This window comes from Mustela putorius, unplaced genomic scaffold, assembly GCF_011764305.1.
Source record: "Mustela putorius furo isolate JIRA1106 unplaced genomic scaffold, ASM1176430v1.1 tig00000407_pilon_pilon_pilon, whole genome shotgun sequence".
Lineage (NCBI taxonomy): Eukaryota > Metazoa > Chordata > Mammalia > Carnivora > Mustelidae > Mustela > Mustela putorius.
Genome location: NW_025421373.1, coordinates 29963926 through 29986598, shown reverse-complemented (window position 1 = coordinate 29986598; position 22673 = coordinate 29963926). Strand labels below are relative to the sequence as shown.

Genomic DNA, 22673 nt, shown 5'->3' with positions numbered 1-22673 from the left:
ATGAAATCATGCCATTTACAATGAAGTTGATGGAAGTAGAAAGTATTATCTTAATCAAAATCACCTCGTAAGTACTCAAAGTTCCTCAGGATTGCCAGTGGCCAAGTCAGAGTTTCTATGTTTGGTCCTGAGGTTTCAGTTAACTAGTCTAGACTTCTGCATTCTGGTTTCTTCCTTTTTCTCCCCCCAATTTTTTATTTAAATTCCAGCTAGTTAACACAGCATAATACTAGTTGGGAAGTCAGAAACTGCTTTCTGGAGGAAGTGATACCCACACTGAGGCCTGAATGATAAGGAGACCAAGAATTCTGTAGTGAGCCGTGAGCATGAGCAAAAGCACAAATGTAAGAAGCAGCATGATGTGCAGGAGAACAAGGCAGTTGCTAGAGAACACAGAGAGAAAAACAGGGGAGCTAGAGATAAGCCTGGAAAGGCAGATCATGCAGATTATGGGAGGGGCTTAGAGGCCATGCTAAAAAGTCTGCCTGTGATGTGGAATCAGTAAGTGCTTAAGCAGAGAAGTAGAATGGTTTGATTTTTGCCATCTTTTTAACTGGTACCATTTAGTTGCTCAGGTCAAAAATCTGAGTCAACCTCATATTTTTCATTATTCATCTTTCCCTGTATATTTAATCCATTAAACAATCCTGTGGGTTCCACCTCCAATACCTGATCACTTTTCTTCCCAATGCCTGCCTCTGCCCTCCTCATAGCTCCCATCACCTGTCACCTGAGATAGTCTCCTAACAGCTCTCTGTTTTCACTCTTACATATGGTCTGTTCTCCCTACTGCAGAGCTATCTTTCCTTAGCAAGAATCAAAACCCATCTCTGGAGAAGGGGTGAGGGAGGAGCAAGGTGGCAGCAGAGTAGGACACTTAATATCGTTGGGTCCCAGGAGTTCAGCTACATAGTTATTAAACCATTATCAACACCTGTACACTCAACAGGATAGCAAAGAGAAGAACAGTGGCAATTCTAGGAACAGAAAAGAGATCACTTTCTGGAACGTAGGTCATGCAGAGAAGTGAATCTGAGGCAATATACAGGAAGATAGACTGCGGGGGGCGGGGCCAGCTCCCAGCAAGCAGTAGAGCAGCAGAGCATAAAATCAGAACTTTCAGAAGTCTGCTCCACTGAGGGATGTTGCTCCAGAAGCTGAACAGGGGATGGAGCCCTCACAGGGACAGTGTGGTCTCACGATGCGTGGGGTCACAAAAAGATCACGGGTGTCTGAGAGCAGCAGAGCTCCCAGGTATCAGAGCAGGAAAGCCAGCTGCAGAGATAGAGCCGAGGAGGGGACTCTCAGCTTCAGGTTACCTTAAACCATGATCCGAGGCACAATCAGGCCACTACTCTTTAAGCAGGGACCCCAAAAGCAGCAGACCCAGGGAGACCCCCCTCCTTTTTCCTCCAGGAGAAGCAGCACAGGGGTGTGCTGCAGGAATCTGCTGGGTTTGGAGACTCCAAATGGAATTGTGCACCAGAGATAGAAATGCCTGGTCACAGGCTGGATGAACACAGAGCACAGCCAGAGACCAGGGCCAAGGGAGGGATTGACTGCTTTCTCTGAGGGTGCACTGAGGAGTGGAGCCCCAGCTCTCAGCTCCTCCAGGAGATCAGAAGGCCGCCATTGTCATTCCCATCCTCCAAAGCAGTACTGAAAGTGTTCAGGGAACAAAAGCTCTGACAATGAACCTGAACAGATTACTTAGTCCAGTCCCTGGCAAGGGTAGTGCAATTCCGCCTCAGGCAAAGACATTTGAAACTCACTGCAACAGGACCCTCTCCAGGTAAATCAGCAAGAATATCCAGCAAAGACCATGTTCACCAATCAATGAGAACTACAGAATTCCAGAGCTAGGTAAAGGCAACACATAGTTCATGGCTTTTTCCCCATGATCCTTTGGTCTTTCAAAGTTAAACTTTTTTTTTTTAATATTTTATTTATATATTTGACAGAGAGAGATCACAAGTAGGCAGAGAGGCAGGCAGAGAGAGAGAGAGGAGGAAGCAGGCTCCCCGCTGAGCAGAGAGCCGGATGCGGGACTCGATCCCAGGACCCTGAGATCATGACCTGAGCCGAAGGCAGCGGCTTAACCCACTGAGCCACCCAGGCGCCCCAAAGTTAAACTTTTTAAATTTTATTTTACCTTATTCATTTTTTAAAAATTTTTCTTCTTTCCAATTTTGTCATTTATTAACTATTTTATCTTATCAATACCTTTTTAAAAATCTTTTTAAATTTTTATTGTTATAGTCAGATTTTATGCTTTCATTGTACTTAGGTTGTTGGTTTGTTTTTTTTTTTCTGTATACTATAGGTTTTTTTCTTTAAAACTTTGGGATACAGTTTCTACTAATAGATCAAAATATACCCTAAATCTAGCACATCACTTTGTTCTAGTCTCCAACTTGATCACATTCTTTCCTCTTTTTTTTTTCAACCAGGTTCATATCTTATCAATTCCTTTTTTAGAATCTTTTTAAATTTTCATCTTTACAGTGATATTCCATCCTTCATTATGTTTACTCTTATTTTTCTATGTATATGTTTTTCTTTCTGTAAAATTTTGGGAGACACTTTCTTCTAGTAGATCAAAATACACCCAAAATCAAATGTGTGACTCTGTTCTATTCATCATACAAATCATATATATGTGTATATATATATATTTTTAATTTTATATATATATATTTTTTCTTTTTCCTCCTTTCTTCTCTCCCCAGTTTTTTTTTTTTTTAATTTGGTTAGTGCATATTTTTCTGGAGTCATTGTTACCCCTTTAGCATTTTGTACTCTCACTGATCTATTCTTATCTGGATAAAATGATAAGGTGGAAAAACTCACTTAAAAAAGAAAAGAACAAGAGGCAGTGCCAACAGCGAGGCACCATCAATACGGACATTAGTAATATGTCAGAACTAGAGTTCAGAATGATGATTATCAAGGTGCTAGCTGAGCTCAGAAAAGCATGGAAGATATTAGAGAATCCCTTTCTGGAGAAATAAAATCCTTTCTTATCAATTCATTTTTTAGAATTTTTTTAAATTTTCATATTTAGTCTCATATTCCATCCCTTCATTGTGTTTACCTTTATTTTTGTATGTATGGGTTAGCTGGGCTTGAAAAAAGCATGGAAGATACTAGAGAATCCCCTTCTTGAGAAATAAAATCCCTTTCTGGAGAAATAAAAGAACTAAAATCCAACCAAGTTGAAATTAAAAAAGCTATCAGTGAGGTACAATAAAAAAATAGAGGCTCTTACTGCTAGGATAAATGAGGCAGGATAGAGAATTAGTGATATAGAAGAAGAACCAAGGCTGGTTCAAATCTGCAAATCAATCAATGTGATTTAATAATTAATTAATAAAACAAAGAACAAGAACCATATGATATTCTCAATAGATGCTGAAAAAGCATTTGACAAAGTACAGCATCTTTTCTTGATCAAAACTCTTCAAAGTGTAGGGATAGAGGGTACGAACCTCAATACCTCAAAAAAACCCATCTATGAAAAACCCACAGCAAATATCATTCCCGATGGGGGAAAAACTGAGAGCTTTCCCCCTAAGGTCAGGAGCACAGCAGGGATGTCCACTATTACCAAAGCTACTCAACATAGTAGTAGAAGTCTTAGCTTCAGCCATCAGACAACAAAAACAAATTAAAGACTTTCAAACTGGCAAAAAAGAAATCGAACTCACTCTTTGCAGATGATATGATACTTTATTTTGGAAAACCCAAAAGACTGTACTCCAAAACTGCTAGAACTCATGCAGGAATTCAGTAAAGTGTTAGAATATAAAATCAATGCACAGAAATCTGTTGCATTTCTATACACCAACAGCAAGACAGAAGAAAGAGAAATTAAGGAGTTCATCCCGTTCACAATTCCACCCAAAACCATAAGATACCTAGGAATAAACCTAACCAAAGAGGCAAAGAATCTGTACTCAGGAAACTATAAAGTACTCATTAAAGAAATTGAGGAAGACTAAAAGAAATGGAATAATATTCCATCTCATGGATTGGAAGAACAAATTTGGTGAAAATGTCTATGCTACCTAAAGCAATCTACACATTTAATGCAATCCCTATCAAAATACCATCCTTTTCCCCCACCCAAAGAATTGGAATAAGTAATCCTAAAATTTATATGGAATCAGCAAAGACCCCAAATAGCCAGAGAAGTTTAGAAAAAGAAAACCAAAGTTGGCAGCAACACAGTTTCAGACTTCAAGCTCTATTATAAAGCTGTCATCATCAAGACAGTATGGTACTGGCACAAAAACAACACATATATCAATGGAACAGAATAGAGAGGCCAGAAATGAACCCTCAAGTTTATAGTCAACTAATCTTCGACAAAGCAGGAAAGAATATCTAATGGAAAAAAAGACAGTCATTTCAACAAATGGTGTTGGGAAAATTGGACAGCCACATAAAGAAGGATGAAACTGGACCATTTCTTTACACCATACACAAAAATAGACTCAAAATGGATGAAAAACCTCAATGTGAAACTGGAATCCATCAGAATCCTTGAGGAGAACACAAACAGCAACCTCATCAAACTCAGCTGCAGCAACTTCTTCCTAGAAACACTGGTAAAAGCAAGAGAAGCAAGGGCAAAAATGAACTACTGGGACTTCATCAAGATCAAAGGCTTTTGCACAGCAAAGGAATAGTCAACAAAACCAAAAGACAACTGACAGAATGGGAAAAGATACTTGCAAATGACACATCAGATAAAAGGCTAGTATCCAAAAATCTATTATCAACTTAGCAAACTTAGCACCCAAAGAATGAATAATCCAATCAAGAAATGGGCAGAAGACATGAGGAGACATTTCTGCAAAGAAGACATCCAGATGGCCAACAGGCACATGAAAAAGTGCTCCACATCACTCGGCATCAGGGAAGTACAAGTCAAAACCACAGTGAGATAATACCTCACACCAGTCAGAATGGCTAAAATTAACAAGTCAGGAAATAAAAGATGTTGGCAAGGATGTAGAGCAAGGGGAACCCTCCTACACTGTTGGTGGGAATGCATGCTGGTGCCCCACTCTGGAAAACAGTATGGAGTTTCTTCAAGAATTTGAAAATAGAGTTACACTATGACCTAGAAATTGCACTACTGGGTATTTACCCTAAAGATACAAATGTAGTGATCCGAAAGTGCATGTGCACCCAAATGTTTATAGCAGCAGTATCCACAATAGCTGAACTATAGAAATAACCTAGATGTCCATCAACAGATAAATGGAAAAAGAAGATGTGGTATATATACACAATAGAATACTATGCAGCCATCAAAAATACGAAATTTTTGCCATTTGCAACAACATGGATGGAACTAATGGGTATTATGCTACGGAAAATAAGTCAATCAGAGAAATACAATTATCATATGATGTCTCTGATATGAGGGATTTGAGAGGCAGGGCAGTGGGTTATGGGTAGGAGGGAGGGAAAAAAATGAAACAAGATGAGACCAGGGAAGGAGACAAACTATATGGGCTCTTAATCTCAGGAAACAAGGAGACAAACTATATGGACTCTTAATCTCAGGAAACAAACTGAGATTTGCTGGGGGTTGGGGGGAAGGGATAGAGTGGCTGGGTTATGGACATTGGGGAGAGTATGTGCTATGGTGAGTGCTGTGAACTGTGTAAGACCAATGATTCACAGACCTGTACCCCTAAAGCAAATAATACATTATATGTTAATTTAAAAAAATCTTCCTCCACAAAACTTTCTGAGCTGGATGCAATCCAAGCTCCTCGTCATGCCCTACAATGCTCTACGTGACCTGGCTCTGCCTACCACTCTGAGCTCATTTTCTTGTACATTCTCTCCTGCCCACCTCAGCCTAGCCATGCTGAAGCCCTTGCTGCTCCCTCAACAAGGAAAGCTCATGACCATCCCACCACTTTTGCCCTTGAGCTTTTCTCTCAGATTTTCCTATGATTCTCTCTCATTTATTCAGCTCTGTCTTCAAATGACTCCCCTCAGAAAGTCTTCATCCAACCATATGAAAAAAAAAAACACTTTTCCCACTCCTCCTCCCTACCACTACTCTCTGTCCTCTTGTCTTGCTTCACTCTTTTTTTATAATACTTATCAAAATCTTGCTTCTGTATATATTACTCTTATTCTCTATCTCTTCTTCCAGAATGTTACTCTCTTATTTGTTACATCCTCATTCTCTAGCTTCCTTTCTAGAATGCTCCATTCAAAAGAGAGAAAACAAACATGTCTATCCAGTTCACTATAACCCCATATCCTAGAATGATGATCTGAACTCACAGGAAGTGCTAAAAAATATTTATGAAGATAGAGGATACAGAAAAGGAGCATGTTTGAGGCAAGATGATCTTGTAGACTGGTTGAGGTATCTAAAAATTGGTCTCCCATAACTGGATTCAATCTTTCCTTAGTCTTCTGCACCCATGTTTCTCACTCTTCCCCATGGTTCCTCCCAGATCCTGAGACCACTTTCTAAGGTCTTTAAAAAGAAGAGCTTTACCTCTATGAATCTCACCTATAATATAGGAGTATTAAGACTCCCTTAAAATTTAGTTGAGAAGATCAAATCAGAGAGTATTATGTGTAAACTACTACCTAGAACTTTATGACAAATTTAGATTCCAGGAAATAGATTATTACAAGATGCTTGAATTCAGTGAATACACAAATACTATTGTATAGTATTCTGCTACTTAATTTTTATTTAATTTAATATGTTTAATTTTTTTCTGCTAGACTATAGAGACTAATTCTTTTTTTTTTTTTAAGATTTTTTATTATTTATTTGACAGAGAGAAATCACAAGTGGGCAGAGAGAGAGAGAGGAGGAAGCAGGCTCCCAGAGAGAGCCTGATGCGGGACTCGATCTCAGGACCCCGAGACCACGACCTGAGCCGAAGGCAGCGGCTTAACCCACTGAGCCACCCAGGCGCCCCACTAATTCTTATTCTTTCTTATAGTTCCCCAGACGCCTGCCCCAGTGCCCTAGCATGGTATCTGCTGTCTGTTGATTCCGCAGAAAACAAACAGCTTTTGCTCCAGAATTAGGTACATCTAGGATTCTCTGGTTGCTAGAACCACGAACTTCCAGGAGACACTGATTTCCTAACTTACTGACCTCCAGGATATGATTACTCCTCCCCATCTTGCTGGTCTTCTGCTCCCAGGCCTCTCTTCTTGTAACTATAATTTTCTAAATCCTTCATCTTGGTTACTACTTCCTAGAGTATGTGATTGTAAGACCATGCATATCTAGCTCTTCATCTCCATATGACACTTTCCTAGGCTGAGGTCAATATGTACACCCTTCTTTTCCAATGTGTACACACACACACACACACACACACACACACTACTGAAAAATTTAGAACAAATCATCTGCATAAACTGTGCGAATGCTGATTTTTTTTAACTTGAGCAAATACATTATTTTTTACCATGACTTATAGACAGAAGACAATATTTTTTATAGTAAGCTACCCCTGAGTTTACTTATTAGGCCTTCTACCAATGGGTGTTTTTGGTTATTTCTAGGTGTTCTATTCAAAAGTTACTGCACATATGTGGACATGACTATTGAATGAATTTATACACAGAGACTGGCATATGTATGCTACAAATTTTTATTTCTGTTGCCAAAAGCTACACCAATTTATATTCTAAGCAATAGCACATGTGTGTCTGTTTCTCTGGTGTTATCAAGCTTTTTATCTTAATGAATCTGTTAAGTGAAACATGAAATCTCATTTTTTAAAATTTATATTTCTTTCATTATGAGTAATGCTGAGCATTTTGTTGAATGTTAAAGACATTTACGTTTCTTTTTCTTTGAACCTATTGTTAATATCCTTGGTTCATTTTTCTTTTGGTTGGTGATTTTGTTTCTTTATTTGCAGACACTAAAGAATTAAGGAAATTTAGTTATAGTATAGTATTTTTTTCCATGTTGAATTTTAAATACTTTATGTGGTCAAGTTTGTCAGTCTTTTTTGTGTGTGTATGGTTTTGGGGATTTATTTCTTCTTCAGAAATATCTTTTGTACTTCAAGATTACGAAAGCATTCTCCTACATTTTCTTTTAGTTATTTGTATGTTTTCTTTTCTTTCCTTTTTACAATTAATCCATTAATCCATATGGAACCATGTTAGTTTTCCATGCTGCATAATGAATTACCACAAATTTAGCAGCTTAAAACAATACACATTTATTATCTTACAGTTTCTGTGGATCAGGAGCTGGGCGTTATTTAACTGGGTTATTTGCTTAGGGTTTACAGGCTCTGAGCAAGGTTTTGGCCAGAACTGTGTTCTCATCTAGGGAAAATTCCACTTCTTAGGTCCCTCAGACTATTGTCCAAATTCATTTCCTGTTGCTATAGGATTCATGGCATCCTCCTTCTTCAAAGCCAAAAAGAGAGAGAGAGAGACTCTAGCAAGAGGGGCATTACACCCTTATGTAAATTACACACATGTGATCACATACACATTTGTCACATCCCAATGGTTAGAAGAAACTCACTGATCCTTCCAAAGGGATTACACAAAGGCACAAATACCAGGAGGCAAAGATCCTAAGGATCATTCTAATCTCTGTACTCCACAAACTTACTTTGATAAAAGGAGTGAGGTAGGGATATATATATATATATTTTTTAGATGGTTAGCCAAGGTCTCAATATCACTTATTAAAATTATCTAAATTTCCCCTGATTAGAAAATTTCCTTTTTTTTTGTTTTCCTCAGATATATATAGTTTATATATCTCAAACTAGATAGCTTTTCCTTTCCTCATCTCACCTACAACATCAAGCAATACAGTTTGTCAATTCCATAATCCTCTTATTAAGCTTAAAAAGAATACATATCAGGTTTTCACCATTGTCAGTCATCATTATCAGTTTCTGTTATATTCTTTCATATATATGTATAAACCTGTCTTTCTTAATATTTATTTCCATATCTATATCTATCTAACTATATACAAAGATCAAAAAAGTAAAATTAAGAAAGTCCATTCGTTATCTCATTCCTTTCCTTATAAGAAGTACTTATTTGCAACAGAACCCAGACAAACTCAGGAAAATCCAAGTATATGCTAGGAAACACTAAATTATTTAGTAAAGCCAACAGCTACACTAATCATGTTCATAAATGAGCCAAACTCAGGACCATGACAAGGGAGTGGGGAGCCAACAGGTAGACCAGGAACATTTCTGAGGATATGAGCATATCCCAAAGAAGATGATGTAGATAACAAAGAATGGAAGGAAGGTATGGCTGGAAAACCCAGCTGATAGCAAGTTCCATGCACTTGAACTGCCATGGTATCCAGTTGGTGCTTTATGGATAGGATCTTGTTGAGTTTAATAATAAAAATTGATAATTTCTGTGACTATGTTCTGTTTCATACTGAAGTCCGGGACCATCCACTGAAGCCAACATAACTGCCCATCAGAAACAGGTGGTAGAAAGATGATGAAGCACCTCCTAACCATGGCATTTCCTGAAAAAATGTCCATCCTTTCTAATGATATGACAACACATCTCCACCTTACCACTACCTTTTTGGAAGAGACTATGCCTATGAATTTGAGGTTGCTGTGTTGTTTTTATTACATTTATTTTGAATGGGGAATATGTGCATGTGGTAAAAATTCAAATGTTACCAAATACACATGAAAGAAAAAGTATGTCTCCCCTTATCCCCGTCCTTAGTTCCTCAGGCTCCATCTCCTTCCCAGAGGTAGTCACCACTGTTATCTTTTCATTTCACATTCTTCCAGAGATTATATCTTACAAACCATTATACATTTTTTTTTAACAATCACATAAGGAAGCATTTATTTGAGGTTTAACATGAAATCATACAAATAAAATTTGTATAAACACAAATCCACATCGAGTCATAACACAGATAGCAAAAGACAAAGTAAAAACAAAGAAAACTAATTGGCGGCTATATACAGTTGGACACAGTTGTGTCTTGTACACTAGAAAGTCTTTTACAAAATAATCATCTTAGATCAACAGAAGACCAATCTTCAATGTCGTCCTGCAAGATGGGTTAACTTTAGCAATTTCCTCCTGTTTTCTCCAATGTCCTCCTTTAGTATGGCTGGTAATTGTTTTGGTGATTGCCACCCCCTCGAGATGCCTTGCCGTAAGTGCTCTGTTGGCCACTGTAGTCTGCATATCCCTGTCCATATCCATAGTTCCCATAGTTATACCCAGTATAATCATAGCCGCCATAGCCACTATAGTTTTGATCACCACCATAGGCACTATTGTAATTTCCATATCCTTGATCATAATAGTTATTAAATCCTTGGTTCCAGTTTTGGCCCTGACCTCGTCCACGACCCCTAGTGCCACCTCGTCCACCAGCTGCAGCACCTCTTCCTCCTTTTTGTTGCTGCTGTTGCTGCCTGTATACCTCTTTGGGTTGTGCAACTTTGATTTCACACTTCCCAGAACCGATTTGATGATATCTGCTTTCTAATAATTTCTTTACTGGCTCTTCATCTGTGTATGTGATAAAACAAAATCCTCTTCTTTCATTTGTTTTTGTATCCATGGGAAGTTCAATATTTTCAATCTCTCCAAAGGCTCCAAAATATTCTTTAATTTGTTCTTCCGAAGTATCTGGGCTCAATCCACCCACAAACACCTTTTTGGGCGGTTCTTTCCCTTTTAGAGCTTTGGCCCTTTTGGGGTCTATCAACTTGCCATCCAGTTTGTGTTCCTTGAGCTCCAGCACCTTGTCGACACTAGCCGCGTCTTTGAAAAGCACGAATCCGAATCCTCTGGATCTTCCGGTCACCGGGTCCGTCTTAATCGTGCAGTCCACCACTTCCCCAAACCGGGACAGATACTCGGTCAGGTCTTTCTTGCTCGTATCCCAGCTCAAGCCTCCAATGAACATTTTCCCGTCATCCTGCTGGTTCTTGCTCGCGTTGATCTTGGATCCCTCTGCGAACTCCTCGATGTTGCTGTACTCGTTCACGTCCTCCATGGCGGCGGCGCTGTCGGCCGGGAGGTGCTGGCGCGCAGTCCGGGTCGCGGCGGCAGCGGCGGCGGAGCGTTGTATGGAGCTGGATTTAAAATGGCGGCGGAAGAGGAAACCATTATACATTTTATTTAATAGAGCACAATTTATATATAAAGTATGCATAACATATATATTTTACACTTTAAAAAATAAAACAGTAGCGTGCTTTACACAGTTTTCTGCACTTTGGTTATTTTAACTTAATGATGTACTTTAGCATGTGTTCTATGATAGAACTATAGAGTTCCCTTATTTTTAATAGTTACATAGTATTGTTTGGGTGTAATATAACTTACGTAGCCATCCCTTATTAGTAGACATCTGGTCTATTTTCCATCTTTTGCTTTTAGAATAATGCTTTGATAAGTAATTTCATACTTTATAATACCAATTTAATTCACAATCCTTTTAAAGATCAGTAAGAGATTATTTATAACATAACTTATGTTGTTTCTACCATTGATCTCCATCTACAAAAAAGTTGTACTCCCCTCACAGCACTTGTTAAGCTGAGGTTCAAAACAGAGGTTCCATTGATAGCCACTGGCTAAAAGTAACATAAAGACATACTGTGTTTGGGCCACATCATTATTTTTCAAAATGGAAGGAATTTTCAGCACTAAATTATCAAACTTGTGATGTGATGTAGAGAAATCACACTAAAATCAAGATGTGGGGTGTTTCTTGAATATTTAACAATGCTGGGCTCACATTCTTGACCAACAGTAGTCCACTGGAGTTGAATAAAAGCTGTTTGATTTAGTTGTGGCTTCTTCAGTCCACCGTATAACCATGATGGGAACCAAGATTGCTCCACATCTCTGAGGTTGTATCAGTTGTCATTTATCATCAAACCTACTTTATTTTCCCCTCTATGGCAGAGCTAAGAAAAGTGAAATGTTTTTGTATTCAAATGTCTCCTCATAGGGGCATCTGGGTGGCTTAGTTTGTTAAGCATCTGCCTTTGGCTAGGGTCATCATCCCTACTCAGCTGGGAGCCTGCTTCTCCTTCTCTCTCTGCTGCTCCCCTGTTTGTGCTCTCTCACCTTCTTTTTGTCAAATAAATAAATAAATCTTTAAAAAAATGTTTCCTCATACGTGAAAAACAAAAAAAAAATAGTCCCATACTCACCACTATTCCCTATTGCCTCACACCCAGATGCTTCTTCACTCATTTACATCAATACTGCGGCCTCTCCAAAGCATCTGAGTTTTCAATCCCATGTTTAAAATAACTAGACTCTTCACAGGGAAAAACATATTTTCAGAAAAAGTCCAATAAAGGCCTATTACCTATCTCTTTTTATTTTAACCCTCCTTCCATTTGTTAACTTTTTTGACAGGTTTGACTTAGAAAGGATTATTTATTTTTTAATACCATTTCTTCAAACAAACCAAAACAAAACCCGAGTCTGTCCAATGGACTTTGCAGCTAAAATGGGTAATCCATTAATTCTGGAGGAAGAAGAGCAGCTGGCAAAACTAATCAGTGTTGGACATTTGCATTTTTTCCCTTTTTAATGGTCTCCCCTGGTGCTGGGAGATTGGTTTTCTGTGTTGGAAGAAGAGCACAGAGAGCAGCTGCTGCCTCCCAGTCTACTGCATAGTGAAGGAAAGAGCGTGGTGCAGAATTCATCTACCAAATATCCCAACAGGTTAACCAGTTCTGGAGCGAGGAAGTCACAGCTTGTTTTTGAAGGTTCTTTGTATTGAGTATAAAAGATTTTATGTTTTGGAAGTAAGATATCTCTCATCAAATTCTCTCTCTATATGTACTCTCTAGGCAGCAAGATGATGCTTCTTAGGCTTAAGAATCTCCTATTGATGAGAGGCTGACAAAAAAAAATTAAATACAAGTATGAGCTTGAAAAAAATAAGCATAAGCATGCTCCTAAAATCAGGCAGCAATGTGATGCTCACTGCAAATTATTGAAGGTTTCCTATTGAGGGCTTCCAGGTATTATGCTCAATGCTATACATGCATTATCTCATTTTATTTTCTCAATACTTAAAGATGTGCTATCATTAACACTATATCATAGCTGGAGAAAATGAGAATCAAAAAAGCATAGTCGTTTTCACAAGGGCTCTAAACTTAAAAAGACAGAATTGATACTCATCTAGGCCTTTCTGCCTCTCATGTACCCTTAGCTAACCCCCTGGATAACTTCCTTCACAGAACAACCAATCTATAAGGAGGCTGGTGTTGTATTTTCAGTGAGGACCACTGGGTGTATTCTCTTTGAAATCTGTAATGTTGCTATAGATAATCACTCAAGGAGGAACATTTTCATCCTATTCTTTATGAGATTTTTTTTTCCCTTCCATATCTTATTCAGAAGAAGCAATCTGTCATTGGCCCCTTTCTCCTCAATTTACAATTGAAGTAGTTACTCTATGACCTCACTTCTATTCTGACGGATTGTTTATTTTATTGGCCACTTCTCTTCCTGGCATTCCTAGGCTCTCCTTGATGTCCTAAAAAGTTAAGTCACTACTCACTAGCTCTTGCTACTGGCAGCAAACCACTCAATGAAACTACTTGGTCAAGCCATACCTAACCCAGGTCATCTGTCCCCTAACCCATGAAGCTTCAAGCTTCACACCCCATTTCTCTCCAAAAAGATCTTTAGTGATACTATTTTTTTAAATAATTATTTTAAATTTGCATAAAACAACAACAACAAAAGAATTTGCATAAAACGAAATACATTCTTTGTGGTGTACAGTTCTAAGTGTTTTAGCAAAGTCATACACTTGTATATACGCTACAACAATCAAGATAGAAGCACTTCCATCCTCCCCCACAACAATCTCTCATGCCAACCCATTGTTGTCACCCACCTCTAACTCCTAACTCCCGTCAATCATAGATTATTCTCTTTTCCTATTAATTTGCCTTTTTCTATAATATCATATAAAATACAACCATATCATGCATCTTCCTTCAAGTCTTCTTTCACTCGGCATAATGCATTTGAAATTCATTTGTGTTTTTCTATGTCTCACTACTACTCTCTTTTTCACTAATGAGTAATATTCTGTTATGCAGATATTCCACAGATTGTTAATCCATTTACCAGTTGAGGGGCATTTGGATTATTTCCAGTTTTTGATGGCATGAATAAAACTGTTACCAACCTTTGGGCACCGTATTTTCATGAACACATATTTTTATCACAGTTATATAAAGACCTAGGAATAGAATTGCTGAGTCACACAGTTTAATGTTATGAATGCAATTGTATTTCATCCTGGTTCTAAAGCCTCTCTCTAATGACTAATGTTGCATATCTTTTCATGTGCTGATTTTTTATCCAAATACTATCTCTGGTGAAGTGTCTCAAATTTTCTATACATTTTAAAAATTAGGTCATGTGGGGATACTTGCCTCGGTGGATTAGATGGTTAAGCGTTTGCTTTCTGGTCATATCATGATCCCAGGGTTCTGGGAGTGAGCCCCATCAGGCTTTCTACTCAGCAGAGGGCCTGCTTCTCCCTCTCCCTCTGCCTGCCACTCTGGCTACTTGTGCTCCCTCTCTGTCAAGTAAATAAATAAAATCTTTTTTTAAAAATTAGGTTGTATGGTTTTTTGGGTCATATTTTCATAATTTCAAGATTAGTTAATTTTATGTTGATTTTCCCTTAAAATTTAAATATCCCAGAAAGGGAACACATTAAGGTTCTTTAGATCACGGACATCTTAGTATAAATTAGTTCTATCCATTTGCTCAAAAACATAAGCACTTATTTCCAGCTCTTTATACTGAAGACTGTGAATGCAAAAATAAGCAAACTCAGTCAGCTTTCAAGAAGACTTAACCAGATTGCGATCCACACAGCCAAATAAAACCAACATTGAGGTAAAAGGGAATTTTATGGGATAAAATTGAGATCATCATGGTAATTTTAGAGCTGCAGCTCTTGCAGTAAGCTCTCTACACCAATAAGCATTAGAATTACCTGGAAATTTGTTAGAAAGCTACTAAATCAGAAAGTCTGGGGAGGGAGCTACTAATACACGTACAAAGAGCACTCTAGGTTATTTTGATGTGCATTCAAATTTGAGAGTAAGGGGAATTGCTGAAGACATCTAGCGGAGGAGGTGAGTGGCAAAATTTTTTGCTTCAGGCTCAAGTTTTATATCCATGTACTTTTGAGCAGTTTTCTTCTATTATAGTGCTTAGACTTCAAAATTTTGGGGGGTTTAAAAAAAAAGAAACACATATACTTCAGAGCTAACTATCATAGTTATCAGAGAGTTACTTCCTCCTGTGTTAATTCTGAATGCAGCCAGCTAGTCACTCTCAGAGAGGCAAATTCTCTTCTCACCACACTCTGTTCTTTCTAGTTCTAGTCAACAGCAGCAAGAGGGAAAAAAGCAGTGTGTCCTGTGTGAACAGAAAAATAACAGTAGGTCCAACCCAGTTTTAACAGATCAGTAATCTTGCCACAACAGTTCTCTCCTGATTCCAAGGATTTTTCCCTCTATATTTTTGCTGTTGACATTGTTTCTCTTCTAGGAGATTTCTGAGCACAGGGAAGCTCTTCGAGGAATTACTGATTCTTGCCTTGTACACACTGCTATAGAAAGGTTTCAAGGGAATAAACTTGTTTCAGGAGAAAAAAGTAAGTCAGAGGCAAGTTATCTTTTTGAAACACTTAACCTAATTCCAATTCTACTCACTCTCTACTACATGAATATGCTATTTTCCTAAATGATATCTATTCACTCAATCTGCACTATAGGAAAAACTTCCAAAATATATGTCGACCAAAATCTTGTATATAAGTACTCATGGAAGCATTACACAGAAAGTCAAAAAATAAAATCACCAAATGATAAATTGATAAAACAAGACAGTGTAACTATTTAATGAAATATTATTTGGCCTGGAAATGGGTAAAGAACTGATACATGCTGTACTGATACATTCATCCACAACGTGGATGAATCTTGAAAACATACTAAGTAAAAGAAGCCAGATACAAAAAGCCATTGACTGTATGATTCCATCTAGGTAAATGTCCAGAAGAGGCACATCTACAGAGGCAGAGAGCAGATTAATAGTTGCCAGGAGCTAGGGAGAGAAGGGAACTAGGAGGGATTGGAATTCCTTCTTATGGTGACGAAAATGAAAATGTTCTTTATTTAAATGGTGAATGGCTGCACAATACCATGAATGTACTTAAAATGACAAAAGTATATATTTTAAAAGGGTGACATTTTTGGATTTTGAATTATATCTCAATAATATTGTAATTTAAAAAAAGAAAGAAGAAACAAATTGAGAGTTTGAGTCTCTTCTTATGGAACAATTTCTTAGTTTGGGTAAGTTCTGTGCAGTAGAGTGGGAGACTATGATGTGTCTTGAATGACTGTGTAGAAAGAACTGAACAGTCAAGGATCAGAACTGTGTAACGATTCTGGTTTATTCTAGAGGTAGGAAGGCTTGTCAAGAGACTGATTTACAGGTTGCAACGTGTTAGGAGGCCACTGAGGACTTTATGCTGTTGTTAGTATTAAGATACCCTTCTTAAAATGTCCACATTCTCTGTAAGAATCTTAAAAAGTCACCTCCTTTACACCATCCTGTGACAAAGTGAATGTAAAACCCTATTACAGAATAAAATATTTCAGCCCATCTATCTATATTCACTAAACTAGCATCCTCCTTATTGTTTCTTTAATTGAATTGATCAACAGGTTTGATATTATTAGAAATAGATACATTTTAAATACAAGTTTGCTTTCTAAATTATTCCTCTGGTGAAGGGGCCGGACTGCATATGTACTTCATAAGAGACAGCAGGGAGGGAAAACTTGGTGAAGGGTGAACATATGGCCATGGGAAATCACAGGGATAAAATATTAAAGAAAAGTATGAGAAGGGGACCAGCTAAAAATTTAATCCAAAGTTGAAAGTACAGCATACTTAAATTGTGATTTAGAAGTAAAAACACAATCTGAAAGTTCAAAAACAGGACAATGGTTTTAAAAATTACAGTCTATCCTTGTGGAGATTAGGAAGATACTAAATCAAATTCCATATTTAATAACAGATAAATGACTATAATCCCATTATAAGTTTAAAAAGCTCAATTATTAATGTAATATGTCTTACATATGTATATACACATATATAATCTTTTTATATAATCTCCATATACATTTCTATATATAAATATATGGATTTTGACATAAAATACAGATATACATGTATAAACAAATATTTTCTATTATACATGAAATAAAGTTTTTTACATTTATATTTATAAAATATACATAAAATAGTAATTTATATGCATCAGTAAAATATTAATAGGGATGAGATTATGGGTCATTTTTATTCCTTTTATTATCAGTCCTGGGGAGCTAACATGATGGATACCTCAATAGCTTGGGAATTAGGGCAATAAAACTGCCCTTTGATGTAGCCACTTTGGAAAATATGTTGGATGCTTCTTAAAAAGTTAAATGTAAATTTATTATATAACCCAGCAATTCCACTCATAGGTACTGCCCAAGAGAAATGGAAACATGTGGCCACACAAACTTGAACATAAATGTTCACTATAGCATTATTCATAATAGCTAAAAAATAGAAACAACTCAAAATGTCCATTAACAAAATATGGCATGTCCATATAACAGAACACTATTAAAAGGAATGCATGCTACATGCTACAAAATGGTTAGATCTCCAAAACATTATTGTAACCAAAAGAAGCCAAACACAAAAGACCATAATACTATAGGATTTTATCTATTTGAAATGGGGATGGGAACAGAGATTAAGTATAACTGGGCATTATGGATTTTTTGTGCTGATGAATGTGTTATGACAAGTACAACCCAGTAAACTTCCTAAAAATCAATCAGCTGTACACTTAAAGTTAAAGTACACTTAAACTTTATGATATGTAACGTATGCATCAATAATTTTTTTTTTAATTGAGCCCTTTGGAAGAAGAGCTTTAAATCAGTGGATAATAGATGTGGGCAGATATCCACAAAGCCACTTTCAGAAGACAGAATGGTTCCCAGACCAGACCAACAAGACTTGACTATAACATAACAACATAGTAAGAAATCTACGGTAAGGATGTTATCGAAATGAAGGGTGGGAAGTCAAAGGACTATAGATAAAGGGGAGAGACAGCACTGGCATAGTGTGTTAAGGTTTCCATTACTCTTACAATGAGCAAGGGAGAAGGAGAGGGAAAGGGTGGTACTGAAAAGATAACTCAGCTCAGAGTTAGCTAAATGAGTCCCCATGCAATGATCCCAGGCACCCAGTGCAAGAAAACAGTTGTTAGTTAACTTGTCGTGCAGCCTTACTATAGGGAGGATGCACTGGTCGGTGAATGCAAGTCCTTCTAGACTGTGACCTTGCTCTTGTAAGTTAACAAGCTTAATATTCCTGGGTACCATACATAACTGTTACTACGAACCCAATTAATGTTAATTTATTCCTATAAAAAAACAGGCTTCTGAGCCTATAAGGTAGAGAGCCTGTGTATGGAGGGTAGTGAGTTTCCCAGACCAGATGCCTCCCAGGAGCACTGGTCTGAGTGATTGGAGACCTTCTCAATTGGTACCCTCTGTTTTGATCTGTGTACCTAGCCCAAAATGTAGTTGGCACAGCCCAGTGCAAGACAGTAGAGCACATGATAAGAATGCAGATTTTGGAGTCAAACTGCCTTGGTTCAAAGTCTATGTTACTCCTCAAAAGCCATGTGACTTTGGAAAAGTTATTTAACTTTCTTCAATTTTCTCATCTACAAAACACAGATAAAAACAGTACCTTCCTCATGTGGTCGTTTAAATGATTAAATGAGATCATACACATAGAGCACTTAGCACAGAGCGTGTTACCTGATAATCTCTCAAATATGAATTATTACTCCTCAATAGGCATTCTTTCTATACTTTTCTGTTTTTAATGGATTTTAAGTGTATATGTATCATTTCAGTTCATAATCACAAAATGATGTTATTCAAAAAACTTGAAATAAATGTAATTTTTGTTCAACCAGGAACAAAAAATGAATAAAGAAAAGAGATGGAGGAAGGAAGAAGAAAAGAAAGAAGCATCCAGAAATGCTAATGACATTTTAGAAGGACAGATTATTGAAATCCAGGCCTTTCTGTCTAATACAAGCCATCTGGTGACTGCATCTGAACCAGCCTTACTAAGATTTTTCTTATGAGAGTTCTTTTGCCACTGTTTATTTCACACATCATCTCAGCAGGCAAATAGGTGGATTTACACTGCACAGAGTAGGAAGGGTCACTGGAAGGAGGTGAGAAGGAAAAATCCAATGACAAAAGTGAGGAGCGATTAAGAGTAAGAGGCAACAAAGACCCCATCCCCACATTCCTCTCCATTCTCTGAGTTGGAATATAAGTCTGTGGTTTTAGACAAAGCTCACGCACGATTTAAACCACAGATGCAGTTCCTTTTCCCAGTCCCAAAGGCTCCCAATCAGCCCTCGGCCTTGTGTAGGGAGCTGCTAAACCCCTACCCATGGTTTAATTAATTTTCTGAAAAAAGTGATTGGCTGACAGGACAGCAATAAACATCAAATTCCATTAATTAATACTGAGACATCAGTGTCTGTGTTGTTTCTCAATTACACATTCAGATGCAGCCCCCCTTGTGCTGGCATCAATTCGGTCATAAAGCCCCAGAAAAATCCATTACAATGGAAGGACAACCAAAGGTGGGGTGGGGGTTGGCATCTGCAATTTCAATGAGATAATCAACTTGGAGGAATTCACACTCCCAAGTGCATTCCCCAGAGCAGGGTTTTAGAGACCTAGATGAAAGGATTTAAATGTGGTTGGGTGAGGCATTTTCATTTTGCTGAGGGCCTGGAAGGGGAACTATCAGCTTGATGAACACAGAGCTTCCCTTGGGTTCCAAGGCACACTCTTCACACTGGTTTTCCCAGCCTTCTTTCCTGGCTCCCTTCCTCATTGTTCTCTCTCTCACTCCTCTTTTTTCCCCCCTAACTACAGTCATCTTCAATTTCATGTTAATTCGGAAGAGAGTCAAAGGGGAACAAAAAGCAATCTTTGCTTTTTCAACTCAAGTAAAAACCCTAAAGGGACCATGGCTCCCATAGAGGCACATGCCTTAGGGCCTGAAGACAAAGCAAAATGTTCCCATGAACACTCAGAGGTTAGATCCTGGAGATAAAGCAATGTGATTAAATCTTGATAGATTTTTGTTTTAAGAGCAGAAGTGGGGGGTGGGGGAGGACCTCTTGTTTGCCTGGTTACAAAGAGTGCCGTTGGCAATCCCTGCTTAATCAGGATCTTGATGAGCATATTTTCCCTCCCAGGACTGAGACACCTAGGAAGAGTCTATTTGAAGCAGCCTCCGGCCCATTCCCCTGTGGTTGCTCCATCCCTGCCACTTCACTGGACCCTGCCCTGAGAAACAGCTGTTTCATTATCCCAGCAATCTTATGAAAATTGTTTGTGACTTCAGTTTGAAGATTATGAAAATAAAGCCTTAGCCCCACCCAGCCCCAGAGGGCAACATGCAAAGTTGATCATTGCTAAATGTCTTCCATACCTTTATGGGGAAGTATTATTCCCTTGTAAATAAATTAATAATCTTTTCCATTTTAAGAACAGAGAAACAAAGACCCAAAAAGTGATGATATCTGCCCAAGATCACTCGCCAACAGGGGAGTTACAGGTCTCTAACACATACACAGTGCTTGGAACCAGGAAGAACTGAATGGGATGGGCTGAAACGATAGTATGCTTGCTGGATGCTTGGGCTGGGCCTCAAGAGTCCAGATTTTGAGGTTGATATTGTTAAGATAGGGAGGATTTTTTACTGTTATTTATCTCATGCGACCATATTTCAAAAGGTTGAAAGGAAGGTGAGCACTGAGGACTGAAAAGTACAGAGGTGCACAGATAGAAATTAAATAGTAGAGATCACTATGGCATGACTTCATGGGCACCTGGGTGGCTCAGTCGGTTAAAGCATCCAACTCTTGATTTCAGCTCAGGTCATGACCTTAGAGTTGTGAAATTGAGCCTTGTGCCCAGATCCAAGCTCAGAGAGGAGTCTGTTTCAGATTCTCTCTCTCCAGGGTACCTGGGTGTCTCGGTCACTAAAGTATCCGCCTTCACCTCAGGTCATGATCCCAAGGTCCTGTGATTGAGTCCTGAGTTGGACTCCCTGCTCTATGGGAAGTCTGCTTCTCCTCAGCCCCTCCACCCCTACCCCCAACATATGCTCTCTTTCTCTTTCTCAAATGACTATATAAAAATCTTTTTAAAAAATTGTCTCTTTTCCTCTGCCCCTCCCCCTTTCCTCTCTCTCTCTCCCTCTCTCTAAAAACAAAAACAATGGCATGATTTAGGTCCAGATGTACTCTATATGCAAAAAATAAAAAGAAAAACTTTTAATCTGGTATAAAGGATTGGAATTAATGCTGAGGAAGAAGTCAAAATATTTCATTCTATTCCCAGGTCCCATCACCACCTTGCATAGGAGTCTTGATCATTTCACTTAACCTCTCAGGTCCATATTTCATTCATTGGTTTAAAGGTGCTTGGTTATACCTGCTCTATTGGTATGAGTAAGAACCAAATGGCACTTGCCTAGCAGAAGGTTCCGTAAAAACTTCAAATGGACCCAGATACGTGGCAGCAGTTGGATGCCTACTACTTAGAGAATAATGGATAAAGGTAATAAATTTTTTAAAGATTTTATTTATTTAGTTGAGAAAGAGGGAGAGTGAGCACAAGGAGGGAGACAGGGAGAATCAGGTTCCCCACTGAGGAGGGAACCCGAAGTGGGGCTCTGTCCCAGGGCCCTAGGATCATGACCTGAGCTGAGGCAGATGCTTAACTGACTGAGCCACCCAGGCACCCCTAAAGTTAATAAGTTTTTAATAGGTCTCAGGCACTAGGTTACTTTGCAAACTATCCCCATTCAATCTTCAAATATTGTATGAATTAAATACTAGCATTGCTCTAGTTTAAAAGATGATGAAACTGAGGCCACAGAGATGTTGCCTCAAGGCCACACAATTAGTAGGTGGCAAAACCAGGATTCAAAGCTAAATTTGTCTAATTTCAGAGCTTGAGCATTCACACACTAGGCAATTAATTCTACATGGCAAAAGTACTTTAATATAATTCAGAAAAGCTGTAGCATACTTCCACTGAACACAACATAAAAAACCCAAAGTTGGAACATATTCATGCAAAAGGAATAGCATTTCCAGTCTGGAAAACCCCCATCAGAATGGTCTCAGTGTCCCCTCTCAGATTTGAGCCTGCAAGCAAAGAGGGCAGATGGAGGGGCTTTGGAGACAAGGCAGCACTTGGGGCAGACATGGCCCTGGAAGAGCCCTCCTGCTCCACAAATCAGTGATGGCTCCCTCCACTTAAGCTCATTCCAAACAAATCCATTAAAAGCATCATATTAATGAATATTTTATATAGTTATGACATAGTAAGTCCCATTCAGAAGAGGCTCTTACTAAAGGCTGACACAATGAAGAACTAAAATAGCCAACGAATGATCAAGGCCAATAGAAATTTGGTCAGGGG

The 22673-nt window shown here is 38.3% G+C and overlaps 1 protein-coding gene and 1 long non-coding RNA gene across 2 annotated transcripts in view; both read right to left on the bottom strand.

Annotated features, from left to right (window-relative positions):
• LOC123391943 overlaps window positions 1-22673 on the bottom strand; it is a 73075-nt gene that overhangs the window by 39410 nt on the left and 10992 nt on the right. The window lies entirely within an intron of this gene.
• On the bottom strand, window positions 9860-11146 carry LOC101678787 (heterogeneous nuclear ribonucleoprotein D-like). Its single transcript, XM_045079624.1, has one exon. The coding sequence runs from the start codon at window positions 11045-11047 to the stop codon at window positions 10142-10144; it is 906 nt and encodes a 301-aa protein (XP_044935559.1). The 5' UTR covers window positions 11048-11146; the 3' UTR covers window positions 9860-10141.

Excerpts from the sequence above, each read along its gene's own strand:
- LOC101678787 (XM_045079624.1), bottom strand. The coding sequence starts at position 11,047 with ATGGAGGACGTGAACGAGTACAGCAACATCGAGGAGTTCGCAGAGGGA.